At 58.5% G+C, this 17,220-nt stretch overlaps 8 protein-coding genes across 8 annotated transcripts; 4 read left to right on the forward strand and 4 right to left on the reverse strand.

The window, feature by feature from the left end:
* JDV02_004099 (uncharacterized protein) lies at positions 1-534 on the reverse strand (the record flags this gene model as incomplete). Its single annotated transcript, XM_047985284.1, has 1 exon — positions 1-534. The coding sequence occupies one exon, from the start codon at positions 532-534 to the stop codon at positions 1-3; it is 534 nt and encodes a 177-aa protein (XP_047841261.1).
* A 184-nt stretch (positions 535-718) lies between these two features.
* Positions 719-1,141, reverse strand: JDV02_004100 (uncharacterized protein; the record flags this gene model as incomplete). Its single annotated transcript, XM_047985285.1, has 1 exon — positions 719-1,141. The coding sequence occupies one exon, from the start codon at positions 1,139-1,141 to the stop codon at positions 719-721; it is 423 nt and encodes a 140-aa protein (XP_047841262.1).
* A 1,010-nt stretch (positions 1,142-2,151) lies between these two features.
* AIM18 (Altered inheritance of mitochondria protein 18 mitochondrial) lies at positions 2,152-3,641 on the forward strand. Its single transcript, XM_047985286.1, has one exon. It carries the CDS (start codon positions 2,247-2,249, stop codon positions 3,423-3,425), a length of 1,179 nt encoding a protein of 392 aa, XP_047841263.1. The 5' UTR covers positions 2,152-2,246; the 3' UTR covers positions 3,426-3,641.
* Positions 3,518-4,334, reverse strand: TTR1 (Glutaredoxin). Its single transcript, XM_047985287.1, has 3 exons — positions 4,151-4,334; positions 3,987-4,085; positions 3,518-3,899 (listed from the first exon to the last, which is right to left on the reverse strand). The coding sequence occupies exons 1-3, from the start codon at positions 4,254-4,256 to the stop codon at positions 3,730-3,732; spliced, it is 375 nt and encodes a 124-aa protein (XP_047841264.1). The 5' UTR covers positions 4,257-4,334; the 3' UTR covers positions 3,518-3,729.
* Positions 4,335-5,533: 1,199 nt separating this feature from the next.
* On the forward strand, positions 5,534-7,530 carry JDV02_004103 (uncharacterized protein). Its single transcript, XM_047985288.1, has one exon. It carries the CDS (start codon positions 6,409-6,411, stop codon positions 7,285-7,287), a length of 879 nt encoding a protein of 292 aa, XP_047841265.1. The 5' UTR covers positions 5,534-6,408; the 3' UTR covers positions 7,288-7,530.
* A 269-nt stretch (positions 7,531-7,799) lies between these two features.
* RPL16A (60S ribosomal protein L16A) lies at positions 7,800-9,575 on the forward strand. The gene is made up of 4 exons (XM_047985289.1): positions 7,800-8,012; positions 8,220-8,355; positions 8,466-8,519; positions 8,580-9,575. Exons 1-4 carry the CDS (start codon positions 7,992-7,994, stop codon positions 8,975-8,977), a joined length of 609 nt encoding a protein of 202 aa, XP_047841266.1. The 5' UTR covers positions 7,800-7,991; the 3' UTR covers positions 8,978-9,575.
* Positions 9,576-9,854: 279 nt separating this feature from the next.
* JDV02_004105 (uncharacterized protein) lies at positions 9,855-11,028 on the forward strand. The gene has a single exon (XM_047985290.1). The coding sequence runs from the start codon at positions 10,065-10,067 to the stop codon at positions 10,677-10,679; it is 615 nt and encodes a 204-aa protein (XP_047841267.1). The 5' UTR covers positions 9,855-10,064; the 3' UTR covers positions 10,680-11,028.
* JDV02_004106 (uncharacterized protein) lies at positions 10,830-12,599 on the reverse strand. Its single transcript, XM_047985291.1, has one exon. The coding sequence runs from the start codon at positions 12,176-12,178 to the stop codon at positions 11,471-11,473; it is 708 nt and encodes a 235-aa protein (XP_047841268.1). The 5' UTR covers positions 12,179-12,599; the 3' UTR covers positions 10,830-11,470.
* Between the last annotated feature and the right edge of the window lie 4,621 nt (positions 12,600-17,220).

Genomic DNA, 17,220 nt, shown 5'->3' on the forward strand with positions numbered 1-17,220 from the left:
TCAGCTCGATGCGGGGAGCGCTATATCCCATCCGTCTACACACTTGGCCTCCTCTTCGGTCATTCGGATTCCAAAGTAATCCAGCAGCGCTTGGATCCTTCCCTCTTCTGAATTCACCTGGTGCACGACCTGCGTCTTGCCCCCCATGTTGACCTTGACCACGTCGTTTACCAGCATGACCTTGCCAACGACATGCACCTTGTCGTCGCCACACGTACTCTGGTTGATGCTTGTCTGCCACGCCTCAACGTCGGCGAAGTGGACGGGCTCACCCTGCCGCAGGAAACGCACGACGAGGACGGTCCAGCGGTGCGGTGTCTTGGCGCTCGTCCACCAATTCTGCACCTCGAAGTCCTCCTGGAAGAACTCGACCTCGGCGAAGCTATAGAACGAATTCCACTCCCGGTTCGCACCGTTGCGGTACTGGTAGATCCAGAGCTTGGGCTCCCGGAGCCGCTGTTTGGGGATGTTGTCGTACACGAGGCGCACCTGCTGAGGGCCAAGGTTCTGCACCGCGGTGCCTGCGCCGTCCATGGGCAGGGGCGAGGTCGGTCCGTCGCCGCCAAAGGCCACGTCGGCGCTGAACTTGGCGCCGCAAGGTAGGTGAATGATGTTGTTGATGTGTGTCCTGCGATGGCGACCGTCAGAGTTTGTCTGTGGTATGCATCTACTTCCCAAGTCTGAACGGTGTTGAGGAGGTAGTTCAGTTCAGTGCTGCTCACCAGCCCTGATATTCGCCCCGGGGTTCGCCGTCGGTCCTCGTGCGGTTGCGCACCCCCGTCATGTAGACGTGGAATCCCAAACCCCGCAGCATGTGATGAAAGAAGATGCTCAATTCCATGCAGTAGCCGCCTCGACCGTTGTGCGGCGGCTCCATCATCTTGGAGTAGAGCGACCTGGGGTTAATATCGACGCGGTGCGTCGGCGAGTAGTGGACAGTGAGGTTCTCATAGGGAAACGTGGTAATTTGGCAGCGGAACAGGATGCGAAGACACTCTTCGGTCTTGGGAATGGCAGATGGCGTGCTGATGTATTGGGCGTACTGCGCTGGCAGCGAGATGCGCCGAAGCCATGCCGCTACCTGGTCATCCGAGTAGACAGACTGCTGGGGCTCGGGGTCGTGAAACTCGTCAATGGCCATGTTGAAGAACCCCACGCTTCCAAGACGGGCCTTCCGCGAAAACAGACCGTGTATGATTCAAAACGCGATACGTGTGCAAGCCAAGAAAAGACGTCTCAGTCGTGTCCTCGATGTGAGGTAAGGTTTGACACTCGGCCATTGCGTGACCCAGCGCTTGAAATTGACCATTGGACCCTTCACATGACTACACCGCCTGCCGTCCGTTTATGGAGAAAAGTGTTAATTACTGCTCGGCGGCTAGACATGGATGATAGCCGTATCGAGACTGGCACGCAATTCGCTCGACTTGAGCATTCAGAACAGTCTACGCCGTGCACCTCAGCCAGGCTACCTCGTCGCGTTTTCACTCTTTCTGATGTAGACAACTCCCCTACTGTGCCGGGCTCCGTAAATGAAAGCAAAATTTCCATTTCACGATAGAAAGCGCCGATAAACCCATTAGTTCTGGACAAAGACGTTGCCGCTATCGGTCTCTCCAGTAATGACTAACAGTCACAGTTTGTGAAGCCGTGGGGGTAGTGCATAATATGAGGGAGCCCTTTCATTCATTCTCTTCTCTACTTCGTACATTAGATCATCTGCGCATGTTTTGGACAGGGCAATTCACTTAACGTGCAGCTTCTGTTGTAAACCAGTAGGGAGAGGACCTGGACATTTGATCCTCGTCAGTAGCTGTGCGGCCTGCTGCGGATCAGGTGCATTGGCAGGCATCCCAGCGTTCTGCATTCGTATGTGTGGCTTCACAGCTGCCAACGGAGTTCACGACAAACACAATAGTACCCCGACGTTGCCCTTGTGTTTTGCAGAGTCTACAAGAGACAGACGTGTAATACGCGAAAAGATAAACATCAATAGGAGGATTTGTGATGGTGGGTTCACTTGATGTTGCCCTTTTTTGGATGGATGGAGTTGATGCCTGGCTCCATGCCGCGTCTGCCCACTGTCGCTCGAATCGGCCCAGATGACGCAGCTGCAGGCATTTCCCACTCCGCCGCTCATCTCTCCACCACCACCGACAGCCAGCAACTACCTCGGGTTGCGTCCGTCTGTGCCCCGTCAATCGAGTAACCCATCGTCGAGGCGTCACATCGTCACCACTGTGACTATGCTTCGACCCGCGGCCCTCGCCCGGCCGGCTCGTCTCTCGAGCCGGATCCTCAACAGCCGCACCGCCGCAGCCTCCGCCGCACGCCGCACGCTCTTCACGCAGCGCCAGTCCACGCGTGCGACCCAAGACTTCGACCTCAACAAGCTCAACGCGAAGCGCCGCGACTACGAGCAGAACCGCACGGCGTTCCTCGCGGCGGGCGCCGTCGCCGGCATAGTCTCGTTCGTCTACACGGCGTGGAAGCTCAAGAAGGCCCTCGAGGCCGAGCGGGAAAAGGAAAGCAGCCTATCCGTCAAGTGCGACGCCCCGCCGTCCGTGCCGACCGAGACCTTCAAGACCGAGGCCGGCGAGCGGCGCAAGGTTGTGGTGCACGATGAAGAAGGCCGCGAGCTTGTGCCCACGGGTGACTCGACGGTCCCGGCTTTCCCGCGCCTCATCGACGTCGACGTCCCGGCGTCGCAGAACAACGGCCCCGTTGCCACCTCCCTTATCGACCAGGACGGCGTCGAATTCACGCTCGTGGGGCTCGGCATGCGGTCGGTGACCTTTATCGGTCTGCAGGTCTACCTCGTGGGCTTCTACGTGGCGACGCAGGACGTGGCTCGCCTGCAGCACTATCTCGTCAAGAAGATCAACCCGGTCGCCACTACGCTTATCCCCTCGGAGAAGCAGGACCTGCGTAAGGCGCTGTTGGACGCTACTGAAGGCGAGGAGACGTGGGACGCGATCTTGCGCGAGGCAGGCTGTCGCAGCGTCTTCCGCCTCACGCCCGTCCGCGACACCGACTTCCACCACCTGCGCGACGGCTTTGTGCGGGCCATACAGGCGCGCTCGCTGCGGAGCGCGGCATACAACGATGAGGCCTTTGGCGCCGCCATGAAGGAGTTCAAGGGCTTGTTCAACCGCGGGTCGGTCCCCAAGAAGAAGGAGCTGCTCCTGTATCGCGACGCCGACGGCGCGCTATCCGTCCTTTACGGTGACGGCACGACCAAGAATAAGGACGGCAAGAGGGACCGTATGGGCGGCGTGGCTGACGAGCGCGTCTCGCGGTTGCTGTGGCTCAACTACCTGGCAGGGAAGAATGTCGCATCCGAGGGCGCGCGGCAAAACATCATTGACGGAGTCATGGAGTTCGTGGAGCGACCAGTGGGCACCGTTGCAACGCAGGTCGTATAGATCCTCTCGCAGGTCTTGTAGGAATAGGCACCTCGTGTCATGTGTACCACGTTGCGCCCACGACGTCATGTACGCTTAGATGGAGAAGCGACTCCAGGGTATTAAAGTCAAACACGGCTCTGTTGTTTGACGAGTGTTGTCATCGCACCACAGACTTTGTTTCAAACACTGCCCGCGTCTATATACATGCGTCTAGTGTGTCGCCTTTCATCCTACATCGACAATACCCCGTCACAGTGCATAATCTCCTTACAGGCTCCTATCGCCGCCTCAGCTCGTGCCACCTACCTCGTGAAGGGGTTTCTTACGCCTTTAGGGCGCCCGAGTCGAGGAGCTTGCGCTTGAGCTCGCCGGACTTGACTAGGGCCTGGACGTCCGAGTTGCCGCCGATGTGCTTGTGGCCAATGAAGACGTTGGGGACGGTACGCTGGCCGGTGATTTGCTCAAGGGCATCCTGCAGGTCGCCGCCGTCAGCTGCGGGAAGTTGTTAGCATTCAAGCGCCTAGATAATAGGGGTGACCGGCTCGGGCAAGGCGACCGGGATGCGGGGGAGTGACGCACATTCGTTGTCGAGCTCGAGAGTCGTAAACTCGGCGTCGAGGCTGGAGAGCGTCTGCTTGGTGGCGCGGCAGTGGGGGCAGTAGCTCTTGGAGAAGACAACTGAGCCATTGCATTTAGCCACGCCTGTTGCGTCTGCCGCCGAGAGGGTTATGGAGCACACGTACTGACGGCGTTGTCATTGATGAGCTTCTGGGCCTTGTCTGATGCGGTAGCCATGGTTGCTTGACGTGACTGTGTCGTGGAGAAGAAGTGTCGAAAAACTGGGAACATGGAGGGTCTAGGCAACAATTGGGGCGGCGATGGGCAGGTGAGGGGGCAGATGCGCGTTGATATACGGTACGACGTAGGATGAGTGGTGCTACGTTGAGAGGAAGGCTGCGGGGTGTGTTGAATGGATTTGTAACAGAAGCGGACGGGAGGTCAATGATGCAATCCCAATTTTCGGTGCCACGGCCTCGCCCAACACTGCTAGAGTAGGTATAGGGCGGGCTGGGCAGGCAAGGGCGGGCCGGTGGTGGATACAGGTACGTACCTACTAAGGTTCCAGAAGCCTGATCCCCTGGACGGGAACGATTCTTGCCGCATCAGGCGCTGGCCCGTTGGGTGGCGCGGGCTTGCAGGCCAGCGCGCTCGCTCGCATTGCGGCTTGACAGAAGTTCAAGACGAGGCTGCCAACGCCACCTCGGCTCGGTTTCCAGGTAGGGGCTCCTGCACCAGCGACTCGATATTATTAATGGAGGCTTTGTCATGGTATGTCGTTGGCTTGTGTCACCATCTCGGTATGCACACAGTGTCGTCCTCTGGACCAATCCAGTTTCTTCATGCCGCTGCCACTGGCCTTGGTGTCAGCAGAGGCTCCCTGCCCGTGATCAACGGCCCGATCAGCATCTCACCAGGTACTGTAACGGCCCGTTGCCGCTTTCCTGGGTGCAACTTTAACATGTTATAAGGACCATGCCCCTGTAAAACTGGCAAGACGGCGACAGCATCTGAAACTTCACGGCGCGTGATATGGCCCGGGTATATACTGCACACGTCCTGAATCCAGGAACCGTGTCCCGGTCACTGGATGGAACATGGTGTTTATAGAGATGGTTTTAAGTGACTAAGGCCGCGCTAGCTGCCCGCCTAATGCACGTGTACACATGTTTCATCATAATAAGCCGTGTTCTCATGTTGCGCATTCAGTGCTGGTAACTGGTCGTCCCCAAAATGTTCCTTGTGTCACACCTGGCGATCAGAACTACCGCGCGCTCTCCAACTGGTGGGGGTAAACAACAGAGCAACGCAGTATAAATTCTGAATGGCCATGTAATATTTGTAGAAATAATGGACGGCATGAAAGTTCATCGCAAGAATTGTAGCATACTCCCGGGTAGGCTGACTTGGAAGTTGGGAATATCCCCAATTCGACTTGCTACACGACCCAACTGGGCGTACGTCATTCGGACCGAGCTTACCGGGGCACGTCAAGCATCAAGGAGATCAAACCGCGAGACGCCCGGCATGGCATTCCAAGGGTTCGAGGACATTGGTTCCAACCGACAGCAGTCTTTACCTCAAGCGTCTGGGACTTGGGGTGGAATCCGATACGGGCTGGGCGACAAAGAGACAGCCTGCATCACCTGATCAGCTGAGCTCGCTTGTTGCGCAAGAGGACCCCTGTAGCTGCCTCAGCCCCGCGATCCGCATAATTTTCGGCCAGGTTTCTCCTTGCTCAAGTGCAGCCCTTCACATCACCACCAGCCCCAAGTCGCGGTCAATCGCAGGCTTCACCACGCGCGCATTCATCATCCTGCTCATCTGTTTTAGCGTTTATACGGTGGATTTACTCTTCATTGTCTCTGCGTACCAGCCCAGTCCGGTCTTCTTGGGTTAGCTACGCGCCTCGGAGCGAGCGGTAACTTTGATTCTCCAGGACATCATCGATCCCGACCTTTCTCGCTTCCTCGCTGGCGAACTCACGAGCGCGACCCCGAGGCCTCCGAGACCCGCAGCGATATAGCCACTTAGCTTCCACTAATCGTCACCGCTCGCCGCATCGCCTGGCCGCAGTCGCAGCGTCCTGCAGCTCCAAAAACGACATCGCTCAGCCGCTCCAGCGTCACACAGCTACCCCACGCCCTGCCGCAACTCGACTTGTTGCCACCCCCCGGCTGCATCCCTGGACGGAATAGAAGATTGGTGACGTACGAGGTGTCCTTTTCGGGTCACCTTACCAACGAGAGGCAAGGTGGATTCCAGACAGATCGCCGCGGCATCCTCTGGAGCCTTGCAAAACATCACGTCCTACCTCAACGGGACTCTCGTCAACCTCTCGTCCGCCTTCCAAGACTCCAGCGAGTACCTCTCCGAGACCCTTGGCGTACCGCCAGGGCTCCTCTATAGCAGTCTCGCGGCGCTCGTCGCCGTTCCCATCACCATGTCAAGATATGGCTGGTCGCTCAAGCGCGATTCTCCCTACGGCTCTCTCTCGAGCGGCATCCCCGCAGTGACGGATGACGACTTTTCCTACATCACGTCGCAGGACCTGGATGACGGCCCCTTGGGTGCAACGGATGGCCGTTACCATCCTAGGTCACAGTCCGCCGCCCCTCCGACACCAGATGATGACGTCCTCATCATCAAGAACAAGGGAGTCACGTATCCGGCTCACTTCCCGGCATATTCCATTGGCGACGGCAAGCTGCGCGTGAGGGATGTGCGTGCGCGCGTCGGATTGATGATGGACCTATCGGAGCGCGCGACTCGGCGCGTGAAGCTCCTTTACAAGGGCCGTCAGCTCAAGGAGCCCGCAGCGCCGGTCCGCGACTACAACGTCAAGAACAAAAGCGAGCTTATGGCCGTTCTCTCCGACGCCAGCAACGAGGACAGCGCGTCTGACGAGGAAATGGTGATTGTTGACGATGCCGCACACGGGGATAAGTCGAAGCGCCGCAAGAAGCGAAAGGGCAAGAAAAGGGCCAACAGAGACGACGGCGACTCTGCCAGCACCGGTTCCGCGAGATCCCCGCCCCCGCCCGCGGCCGGTAGTGGGGCCTTGAGGCGCATCGACGAGCTGTCCACCGAGCTCACGACCAAGTATCTACCTCTGTGCGTGCAGTTCACTGCAGCACCGCCGTCCGACCCCAAGGTCAGGGAGGACGAACACAGGAAGCTTTCCGAGACGCTCTTTCAAAATATCCTTCTCAAGTTGGACGGGGTGGAGACGGAGGGCATCGACGAGGTGCGGACTAAGCGGAAAGAATTGGTGCAGCGAGTCCAGGAGGTGCTGAAGGGTTTGGACGCTGCTAAAGGTTGATTGAGCAGTCGCGGGCTTGCATCCTGTTTCAGAGACTTAGGGGAAGTTGGACACCATGGCGAGACACGGGTCGTATATGGCCTTAGTTACTGGCGTTGTGGCATGCATTGCAGAGACACCTGAGACTGCTGCCAGATACTGGCAGTCATAGAACCTGTACAACAATCTAGAGCAGCAGGTCATTGAGGCCGCATCGACGACCCTGAATTGACAGGTAGACTCCAAAAGCGCACAACGACTGAGCACAACCGTGACTTGATCTGCTCAGGCTACCTGCCAGTGAACAAACATGAGTCCATTGCAGCCGTGGAGTGATAATATGAGGTAACTGGTATTGACGTCGTACTAATTTGAGATCACGTGGTCCGCTCGCGGCGGAGAATCTCCGGCTCTGCTTGGTAGGTCTCGCAGCCCTAAAGCACAATGCGGCTGGGAGCCCTCCTCGCTACACCCCAAAAGCCACTTTCCCCTGTTGGGCTAGCGCACATTGGCCCAAAGGCACAACGAGCCCTCAAAGCGGAACTTGGATTTTCTCGCCGTCAATCACTGTCGCGACCATCATCAACACCTCGCCCAGGGACGACTAACCCCAGCAGCACAGCAGCAGATTCTCGCCGGTCCGGTCGGAGGATTTGTGTGTCATCGTCGTCGTCTGAGCTGTCGCCTTTCCTTCGTTTCCTTTTCGCCTCCACGAAACCGATACGATGTCGTCGTTCGAGCCGGTTGTGAGTAAACACCACCAAACTGTTTGCGACAAAGCGGGGTGATTTGGCGGATGCAGGACAAAGGGAGCGGGAGCAGCGGGCACGAAGCAAGGCAGACGAGGATGGCGAGCGAATTGGTGCCTGCTGCTTCCGCTGCTTGCGACTTCATGCGCCGTTGAAACCGGACCAGCAGCACAATGTCGAGGCTCGAGCTAACACAAGTCTTAGGTTGTCGTCGACGGCAAGGGCCACCTTCTGGGCCGCCTCGCCAGCATCGTTGCCAAGCAGCTTCTCAACGGCCAGAAGGTCGTTGTCGTCCGCTGCGAGGCCCTGAACATCTCTGGCGAGTTCTTCCGCGCTAAGCGTATGTCTCCCTTCATCCACCCGCCAGATCCGGCTGGACGCGGTTGGCTTCCACCAGCCGAATCGACGAGTCGATTGCAATCCATGGAGCAGACACTGACAGTCGAACAGTCAAGTACCACGCCTATCTCCGCAAGATGACACGATACAACCCCACCCGTGGTGGTGAGTCCGAGCCAAATCGCCTTTCGTCGCCGCTGAGCCCGCCTTGCTGATGACCGACAGGTCCCTTCCACTTCCGCGCTCCCTCCCGAATTTTCTACAAGGCCGTCCGTGGCATGATCCCCCACAAGACCGCCCGTGGTGCCGCCGCTCTCGAGCGCCTCAAGGTCTTCGAGGGTGTCCCCCCTCCCTACGACAAGCAGAAGAAGATGGTCGTCCCCCAGGCTCTCCGCGTCCTCCGCCTGCAGCCCGGCCGCAAGTACTGCACCGTCGGCCGTCTCAGCCACGAGGTCGGCTGGAAGTACCAGGATGTTGTTGCCCGGTTGGAGGAGCGAAGAAAGGCGAAGGGCGCCGCCTACTACGAGCGCAAGCGGGTCGCTGCCCGACAACTGTCCGACGCCAAGAAGAACGCCTCTGTCAAGCCCGAGACTGCGAAGGCCCTTGCTGCCTACGGCTACTAAACTGGCCGATACCCTGGCCCTAGCCGGTCTCGGTAGCTTCGCATTGTCTTGTCATTTCTCGTGCGGTTCATTAGATTGGCGCGGCGGTTCACAACGGATAACACTTGATTTGCTGAGTGATGGCAAGGGCGGCGGCTTATGGGAAGGTGGCGGAAGGTTGTTCTAAATGTTCTACATGAATCTCGTCGGCGGCGGAACCCGTGCCAAATCAAATAAAGCACAGAACCAACAACTCGAAGTTTCCGGCGGCTCGTGAGGGCGACGGATGGCACGTTTCGGGGTCGGCCCGTGCGCGCTGTGAAGACGCGGAACTGGAGGAATGGCCTGCCTGTCCCACGGCCATGGCCCAAGGAAACCATGCTTGGCTCTGGCGGCAGAGTCCAAGGGGACGCAGGACGTGGTGGGCGATAGTGGGGAGGATGGGACGACACACGGTATATTCTCTTCTCGCGTGAGAGAGACTAGCATTTGGCATTAGGAGTAGAAAAGGAATGGAACTGACTTATGATCAATTCCCCGGATGACGCGGACCAGTCACATGCTGGAAATGGCGGACGTCGACGTCGACCTTGTACGATGTAGTGTCTGTGTGTGCCCCTCTGCGCTTACGTCCATGTTATGGCTCTTGCTTTTAGATACATACCAAAGAACAAGAATATGCATACATATCTCATTCTGGTAGTAGCCATGTCAGAACACTACAAATACATTAGAGGCGTTCTCCCATGTATTTCATCTCCCGCCAATGCCGTGGAGTTGTGGGTGAGGGCGTTGTGCAGAGACGCGGGGGACCCCACAGTCACATGCTGATAAGATAACGGGTCGGTCCAACGTGTTCTTTGTTGCGCGCCAGTCTGAGGGTCCCCTTCGAGACAAGGACAGCTTCACTTGATAGACCGACCACCCACCCTCAGCACACTTTCGCTCCTTTCTGAGCAGCCTGCCAGCCCGCGTGCTTTTGGCCCACGGAAGGAGATCTACCGGACAGAAACGCAGGCCGCCTTCAGTCCCCGTACATCGCGTTAGGCGCACGCCTCGCTTCGCTTCTTCAAGTCGGTCTCCCTCAGACCGCACATACACCACAGCTATGGCGGACCTCGAGCACTTCGACCTCCTCCCCCTTCATATGGATCCGCAGTCCAAGGCCATCTCGTCGGCACGGCCGTCGCGCACCCTCGACGCGGAACTCGAACAGCTCAACACGCTGCACCGAGCGTTGCTGTCGCTCGACCACCCGGCGACGGTGCCCCCGGCGCCCATCCCCGTCAACCCCAAGCGCAGCGGCAACATCAGCAAGCTGCGGGACAACGGCAACGCCGAGTATCGCAAGCAAAAGTACCCCGAGGCGGTGCGCCTGTACACCCTGGGCATTCAAATGGCGCTGACGCGGCCCATGTGGGAGCCCGCGGCGCTGGTGCGCGAGGAGGTGTCGGGCCTGCTGGCCAACCGCGCGCAGGCGCACATGGCGATGCAGAACTGGCCCGAGGGCGCCGTCGACGCCGAGGCCAGCGTCGAGGCCCGCCGCGTGGGCAACGCCAAGGGCTGGTGGAGGAGGGGTCGCTGCCTCGTCGAGATGGGCAGGCTGGACGAGGCGAGGGAGTGGGTGAAGAGTGGCCTCGAGGTCGAGGGCGAGGAGGCTGAGCTTGTCGGCCTGCTCAAGGAGATTGACGGACTGATTGAGAGGAAGAAGCGATCGCTATGAGAGGGAGGTGAGGGGGCGGGTCGCTGGATAAGGCGGGCATGGGGAAGGCCAACAAAGCAAGATGCAGGCAGGGCAAGCGATGTACAACCACGTTACTAACATGATATCAAGTTTGCGAGGAGGGAGAGGACCACTTCATTAATCGGCGCATGGGCAAATACACGTGGCTTTGTGTTTGAATCTCTGCTTTATAGCTGACGATGCTTGCAGCGGTGACTGCAAGGGCACAACGTGGAGTCTGCGACATCGCAAGCCGCAACTTTGACATGTCAGATTCTGAATGCGAAGCGTGGTTTCCCTGCCATTGGATATCCTAAGAACGGGGCACAAAGCAAACAAAACATGCCGGATCGTCCCGTAACCATAAACATCAACCCTCCCTCATGCAAGCACTAGCACTTGTGTTGTGAATGCTCGTGAACGCAACAAACAGCCGCCCACCCTTCTTGCCTGGCCTCGCCTGACGCGCAACCCTCGAAGCGATACTCGCGAAGAGCCTCTAAAACAAAGTGGAGTTGTAATGAACCGTCGGTGTCTGGAAAGGTCGTGGCGCCTGCCTGTCATATGCTTTCCGATGACCAAGCAGGCGCAGGAAAATATGCTGACGCAACGCTTCAAGTGCATCCTGGCAATTGGGCAGCAATCGCGTCAGTGCCGAGCTGGAGGGTCTAACCGATAGGGCGGGCCGTCAAGGTCTTTTCGTGACCACGTGTATTCGATATCGAGCCAGCTGATTCCTTGATGAAAACGCGCGGCAGGGCACGCATGCCGGGTCCGCAACACAGGCTGCACTACGCCTTCTCGGATATTGGTGTCTTTTCGCTGATGCTGACCTTGATGCTCTTCTGGCGAGGGCGCATGACGGCGTCCTGGCTACTCATCCGACGGTCGAGGGCGCGCTCAAGCTTGGCGCCGAGGGCCAGCTTGCTCATGTTGTCTGTCTTCTCGTCGCTGAGGACGACGCGCTGGGACGAGAGGGCCTTGTTCTCCATGCGGTCCAGACCGAGGGCAATATCGCGGATCTCGGCTTGCGCCGAGTCTGATGTCTGGAAGGTGGGCGTCAAGGACGGGGCCACCATGCTGTACGTGCTGAAGCGGACCGACGTTCGGTTCTGTTGGCAAGCCACAGTGTCAGCAGGAGCGGCGGCCATGGGCGCGGTTGAGTGCCAGGACTCGAGGCGCGATCGGGGGAGCTTGTGGGGAGGGAAGCACGTCGAGGCGGTCAACGGCGTACGAGGAGAAGCGGAGCGAGAAAGGGGATCGGGGATGTTTATTGCGGTGGCAGCCAAAGGCGAGACGAGACGACTGGGCTCAAGGGAGGGAGGGTAAGACAGGCAGGCACTCGCGTCGATTGTTTGCCCCCGGGCAAGGCAGGACCAAGACAACAAACAGCGCAACGAGGTTGGGGGACAGGGCACATAAGACCAGCATCGTGGTGGCCTGGACAGACGTACCGAGGGCGCCATTATGGGGCGAGAAGAATCGAGCGAGGCAGGCATCGTGATTCGTGACGAGCGAGTACCTCTGGGGACAACAGGGAGGCGGCGATGCGGTGGGTACTCGTCGGTTTCGCGGGATGACTGTGACAATGCTGCTAGCTGGCGTTGGGGGAACCGGAAGACGGGATGGGGCACGCGCGCTCTCCTTTGTCACGGCGCTGAGGCGATGGTACGGTGCTTGCTTGGCTCGGGGCCGGAGGCGAAAAAAGGGTGGTTTGGAGTTGATGGCTGGGCGAGGGAGCGGAGTTGATGAGCCCCTGACGACGACGACCGCTGCTGGCGTCCCAGGAACGAGGAACTTTACGGGGGGGCGGATCAATTCCCAAGCCAAGGAAGGCGAAATGCGACGGGGGTTGGTGGTTGAAAGTCTCCAGGGCTGGTTCAGTGGATGGGCGTCGGGCGGGCATGGCACCCGACGGTGAGACCAGGCTGCCCGGGGAGGAGCCACACCTCATGCAGCGGCAGCAGGTTTGGCGCCCGTTTGGCGCCCATTGATGGCGCCGTCGACGGCGGCGATAGCGGGGACCCGAGGGGAGTGGCACCTTCCATCAGGAGTTTCCTTCACTGAGGTGGTGGGCAAAAATTCAGTGGATGAGTCCATTGATGGGCGCAGCACAGCTCGGGTGCGGGTGAGCGCCAGAGAGAGGGGGCCAGTGGGCCGCCCCTCCAACACCCCATTCCTCGTGTGACCCGACATCTCCACCACCATCACCACCACCCACCACCGCCTCCTGAGACCACAATGCCACCTGGACTGGGGTGGCCCGTCAGTTGCCACGAGGGACGGTCGGCGCCGTCACGTCAAGCCACGCGCGCTGGCACATGCCCAAGACGGCTGGCTGGCAAAGGTTACTTTGCATCCCCTACTCCGTACATCCCCTAGGTATTGTTGCAGCGCGCCGTGAATCGAGTGCAGACGCCTCGTCTCCGGCCAGAGCCAGAAGCAGGAGGAATCGCCCTCACCCACGCCACCAGTATCACCCTTGCTGTTTGCTCGCGAGCCCGAATGTCAGCATCGATCACGCTGGCGTGATCTGCTTGCGCACTCCCTGCCTCTCGTTGGTCGCATCGTGGCCCAGGACCCTGCGCTGTCGCCGCTGGCCGACTGAACTTTCAGCCGCGGCGGCGGTGCGGCAACGCCAGTACGGTAGGGTAGTTACGTTGGCTGGGGCTGGACCACCATACCAACTCAGGTGAAGACGACGAGTGAGCGCTGCTTGGCAAGCGGTGATCTCTTGGACAGGCGCCTGATTCAAGTGACTACGTGCGTTTATTAGGCTGTGCCTGCCATCTTGCCAACCCTTCCCGGGTTTGCCGAAGAATGTTTGGCTGTGGGCCTGCAGAATGGTCGGCATTTGGGCATCCCTCACACGTGGCCCGCCGGAATTGAAGGTTAGCAGTCCGTGGGCAGAACGGCGCATCTGGCAAGATACGATGGTGTCTGTCCGGACCCGTCCCATGAATTTGGGAGTGAGGCGAGATACTGGCTCGAGACGACAGTTTCGCTTATCCTGTGAAGCGAGGCGTTTTGGCAAGACGTACAGTATACTTTTGTAGAATCGTGCCTTAGTACCTCCTAGGTACTGTATTGCTAGGTCAGGCACTTTCTTTACCTTAGGTACCTTACCTATTTATTACCTTTGTACCAGGACACGCCATGGTGCCTTCCCAAATGGCAAGTCAATATCGTATCGCGCACGTCACTTAGTGTCTTGGTCCGTGTTGCCTAAAACCTGTATATCCAAGGTACTACTCTAGCGTGCTCGGCCAACCGTCAAACGACCTCACTCGTGTGTTTTGGCTGAACACCAGCACAAATCCTTGTCCTTCCAAACCCAAAGTGTCCAGAATACCCATCAACATCATATCTAGCAGCATTTTCATCCATGCAGGCCTGTCGCTTTCATAGAGACCCAGCCCGCGGACAAATTGCAGCGGCCCCTCGGTTGGCACATCTCATCTATCTCATGACAGCTTGAGGTAACATACAAGACAGCTGAACATATATGCGTCCACGACTCGAATGAACCACGAGCGTCTGCGCCTGGTCCTCCCGTCCGCTGCCGGTCCGCTGCGGCAGAGATGGATGAATTGCGGGTGTCGCGCGCACATAAAGTTCGTAACAACGATGCTCGCCCGTACATATACAAAGTAGCTAGTCGGCCACTGTCTTTCCTTGCACTGGGGGGCAAAGCATATATAGGCTCCGTCAGCATCATGCCACACGATGGCGCGGGGCACGTTACCCACGGCTTTGGAAACATGTATCGCAGCACCCGTGGTCGCACGTCGCCGTCTCCGTCTCCTGAGGCGCGCCTGAGCCCAAGCCCATCTCCATGCGCTGGACTGGCTGCAGGCACCAGCCGCCCGTATTCGGACCTTGGCGACACTGACAGCACACCCATCGCCCGCCTTTGCTCCTGAAGGCGCAGTTTTCCAACGGGCAGTCGGTCCTCCCCTGTCGCGTGTCACCAAACTCGGTGTCGTTGCAGGGCTCCGTTCGCCGGGACGTGACGTCGAACGTCGAGTGTCTGCAGTACGACCACTTGATGGATGTGTGTCCGCATCCGTGCACGCGCGGCTCCCCTTTGCACATGGCTGTTGCTACCGAGTTTGGCTCTGATACACAGCGGCTGGTTTGCTTCTCTCGAGGGCACGTGCGGTCGACGGTCTTTGCGGCTCGGCATACGACTGACTTGCACGGGCAACATTTTATACTCTGGATCCTACCGGCGATGTCGACACGATCCATCAGACTTGCAATCGGCGCTCGCCAACATGACGGGGCGTTCACCGCCATGGTGTGAAGCCTTCTCGCCAGTCCGTAGCGAGCGCATCGTTAGCAGCTCGTCGCCTATCCATGGCTCCATCGCCGGCCAGCGATTTCAAAAATATTTCATATTTCGGCCCCTGTGGCTTTCGAAAGCCTGCTTCGGTGCTGCATATTGATGTCTCGGGAGACCACCATGTGGCGTCGGCAGGACGGGTGTTCGGACCGGAACGCCATCTCGCCTGGCCGAGTTCATCATGCAAGATGCCACAGGGGCTCCTGCGTCCCACCTGCTGGAGGCGCAAAAAGCATCGTGACTCGCCGCCGATGCTGCAGTTCGCCGATGACAAACGCGAAGCTTGCAGCGGACACTGTGACCAGGCATATGGGTTGCTAAATGACAGGCCTGTCAAAGAAACTCATCGTTTGGTGGATTACTGCCAGCCTGTACTAACGGATCTTCCAATAGTGCCAAATTGGAATACATACATAGGTTCCATCGTCTTGTGGGAGCTTGCCTGCTCATCCGCTGTCGTTCCGCAACGTTCGCAAGACTCGGCAACATTCTTCCGTACGAGCCGACCCGACCAGCTGGGTTTGTGAGACCCGAGCTCGCTGGAAAGACTGTCCCAACACTCCGGCACATGTCTCACGAATGCTGCGGCCCAATGTGGCTGTACTGTCGAACGATTTGTTGTTGATGACCTGTGGGCGACTGTCTCCGTATCGCACGGCCAGGACTCTGCTGGACCGTAAGCACCCTCCTCCCACTCTCTGTCTGCGACCTCTGTTCCCGGTTGACCCATAGCAGGTTTACAGTGCCACCCTCTCGTTCACAGCTGCCAACTTCCCTTTGGACACGCGTGGCAGCACACGTGCTGGCACTGCACCAGCATCCCCCCTATCAGCATTTCGCACTCACACCGTGCGGCCGTGTTCATGACCTTTCCGCACTCGCAACAGTTCCAGCGCCCCTCGCGGAGCGAGTACGGGCAGTTGGGCAGCAGCGGACACGGGGGCATCGGTATGATGCTGCTGTTCGGCTCCTCGACTGTCTCACGCGTGAATTTGGCGCATGAGGTCGGCTTCCCGTTTGACGGCATATCGGGACAGGGTAGGCACGTAGTTGCGTGGTGCTCACACGCGAGAAAAACACGCTTCTCCGTGCACATGGTACAAGCTTGAGTGCTCGATCCAGAACGTAGACGACCGGCCGAAGGATGATGTTTCAGGGAGAATCGTTTGAAATGTGGCTAGGGAGAACCGGCCTGGCATCCGGATGATGTCAGTCGTAGACGTGTAGATTTTGTATCCTCTAATACGAAGTGGACCGTCTCCAACGTTGCAGATTCGACTTCCGTCTTATATAGCCCTCTGCATACGAGCGGCCCGTCAAACCTCGTCGGCAACCTGACAAACACCGCAAACAATGGTCGACCCAGACAGGACATGCTCGAACTCACAACTGACAAGGTCCTCCCCCAACAGCCACGACGACAAAGACCCGGACGGGGCACGCAGCCCCGACTATCACAAGCAAGCCATTTTCCTATTCCACGACGTCCACCAGGACAGCCCGGCGAAGCTATCTCTCGGCTCTTGCGGCCACTGCGTTTGGGTGACGACGATGACGGGGGGCTGCCCCAGGTGGCGCGCAGACGAGAGATGGGGATGGGATGGGATGGCTGGAGGAAACATGAAAGCTCCGGGCGAGAGAAGAGGAAAGAGAGAACGAGAAAAGACAAGGGGAGCAGGAAAGACGGATAAGAAAAGATCCCTCCCACTTCCGAGCTTGGTCTCCAGGTCGGCGATCAGTCGACAGAAACGACATCGTGGCGGTTCTGGTGCCCTTGCTCGGGAGCCATGGCAGCCAGGAGAACCGTCGTGCTCGATGCAGATGGCGCCCCGCAAGGGGGATATAGCTCCTGCGCCGTGGATCTTCGGAGGGATAGCCGAACCGAGGCCTGTGTGACCCGCGGACGAGAGTTTCTCACCAATGAAAGCGACGAAGACGGCTCTCCAGTCTTGCTTCTAGATCGGAGTTCGGAAGGGCGGGCTGAAAGCCTCACCTGGAGCTGGCAAGTGTTGGAGAATAGCCGCAATGCGTTCCCACTCGCCCCAAGAAGGTTCACCAGACGACGAGGGGGACACCACGCGGTTGGCTGTCCTAGGTCTCTCGGAGCCCTTCAGCACCACCCCCGTGACTTCAGCCACCACCGACCCGACACAGGCTCATCTTGACGACGTTGTCGAAGCTCCAATCCCCGGGGTT

The sequence above is a fragment of the Purpureocillium takamizusanense genome, chromosome 3 (genome assembly GCF_022605165.1).
Source record: "Purpureocillium takamizusanense chromosome 3, complete sequence".
In the NCBI taxonomy this organism is placed as follows: Eukaryota; Fungi; Ascomycota; class Sordariomycetes; order Hypocreales; family Ophiocordycipitaceae; genus Purpureocillium; species Purpureocillium takamizusanense.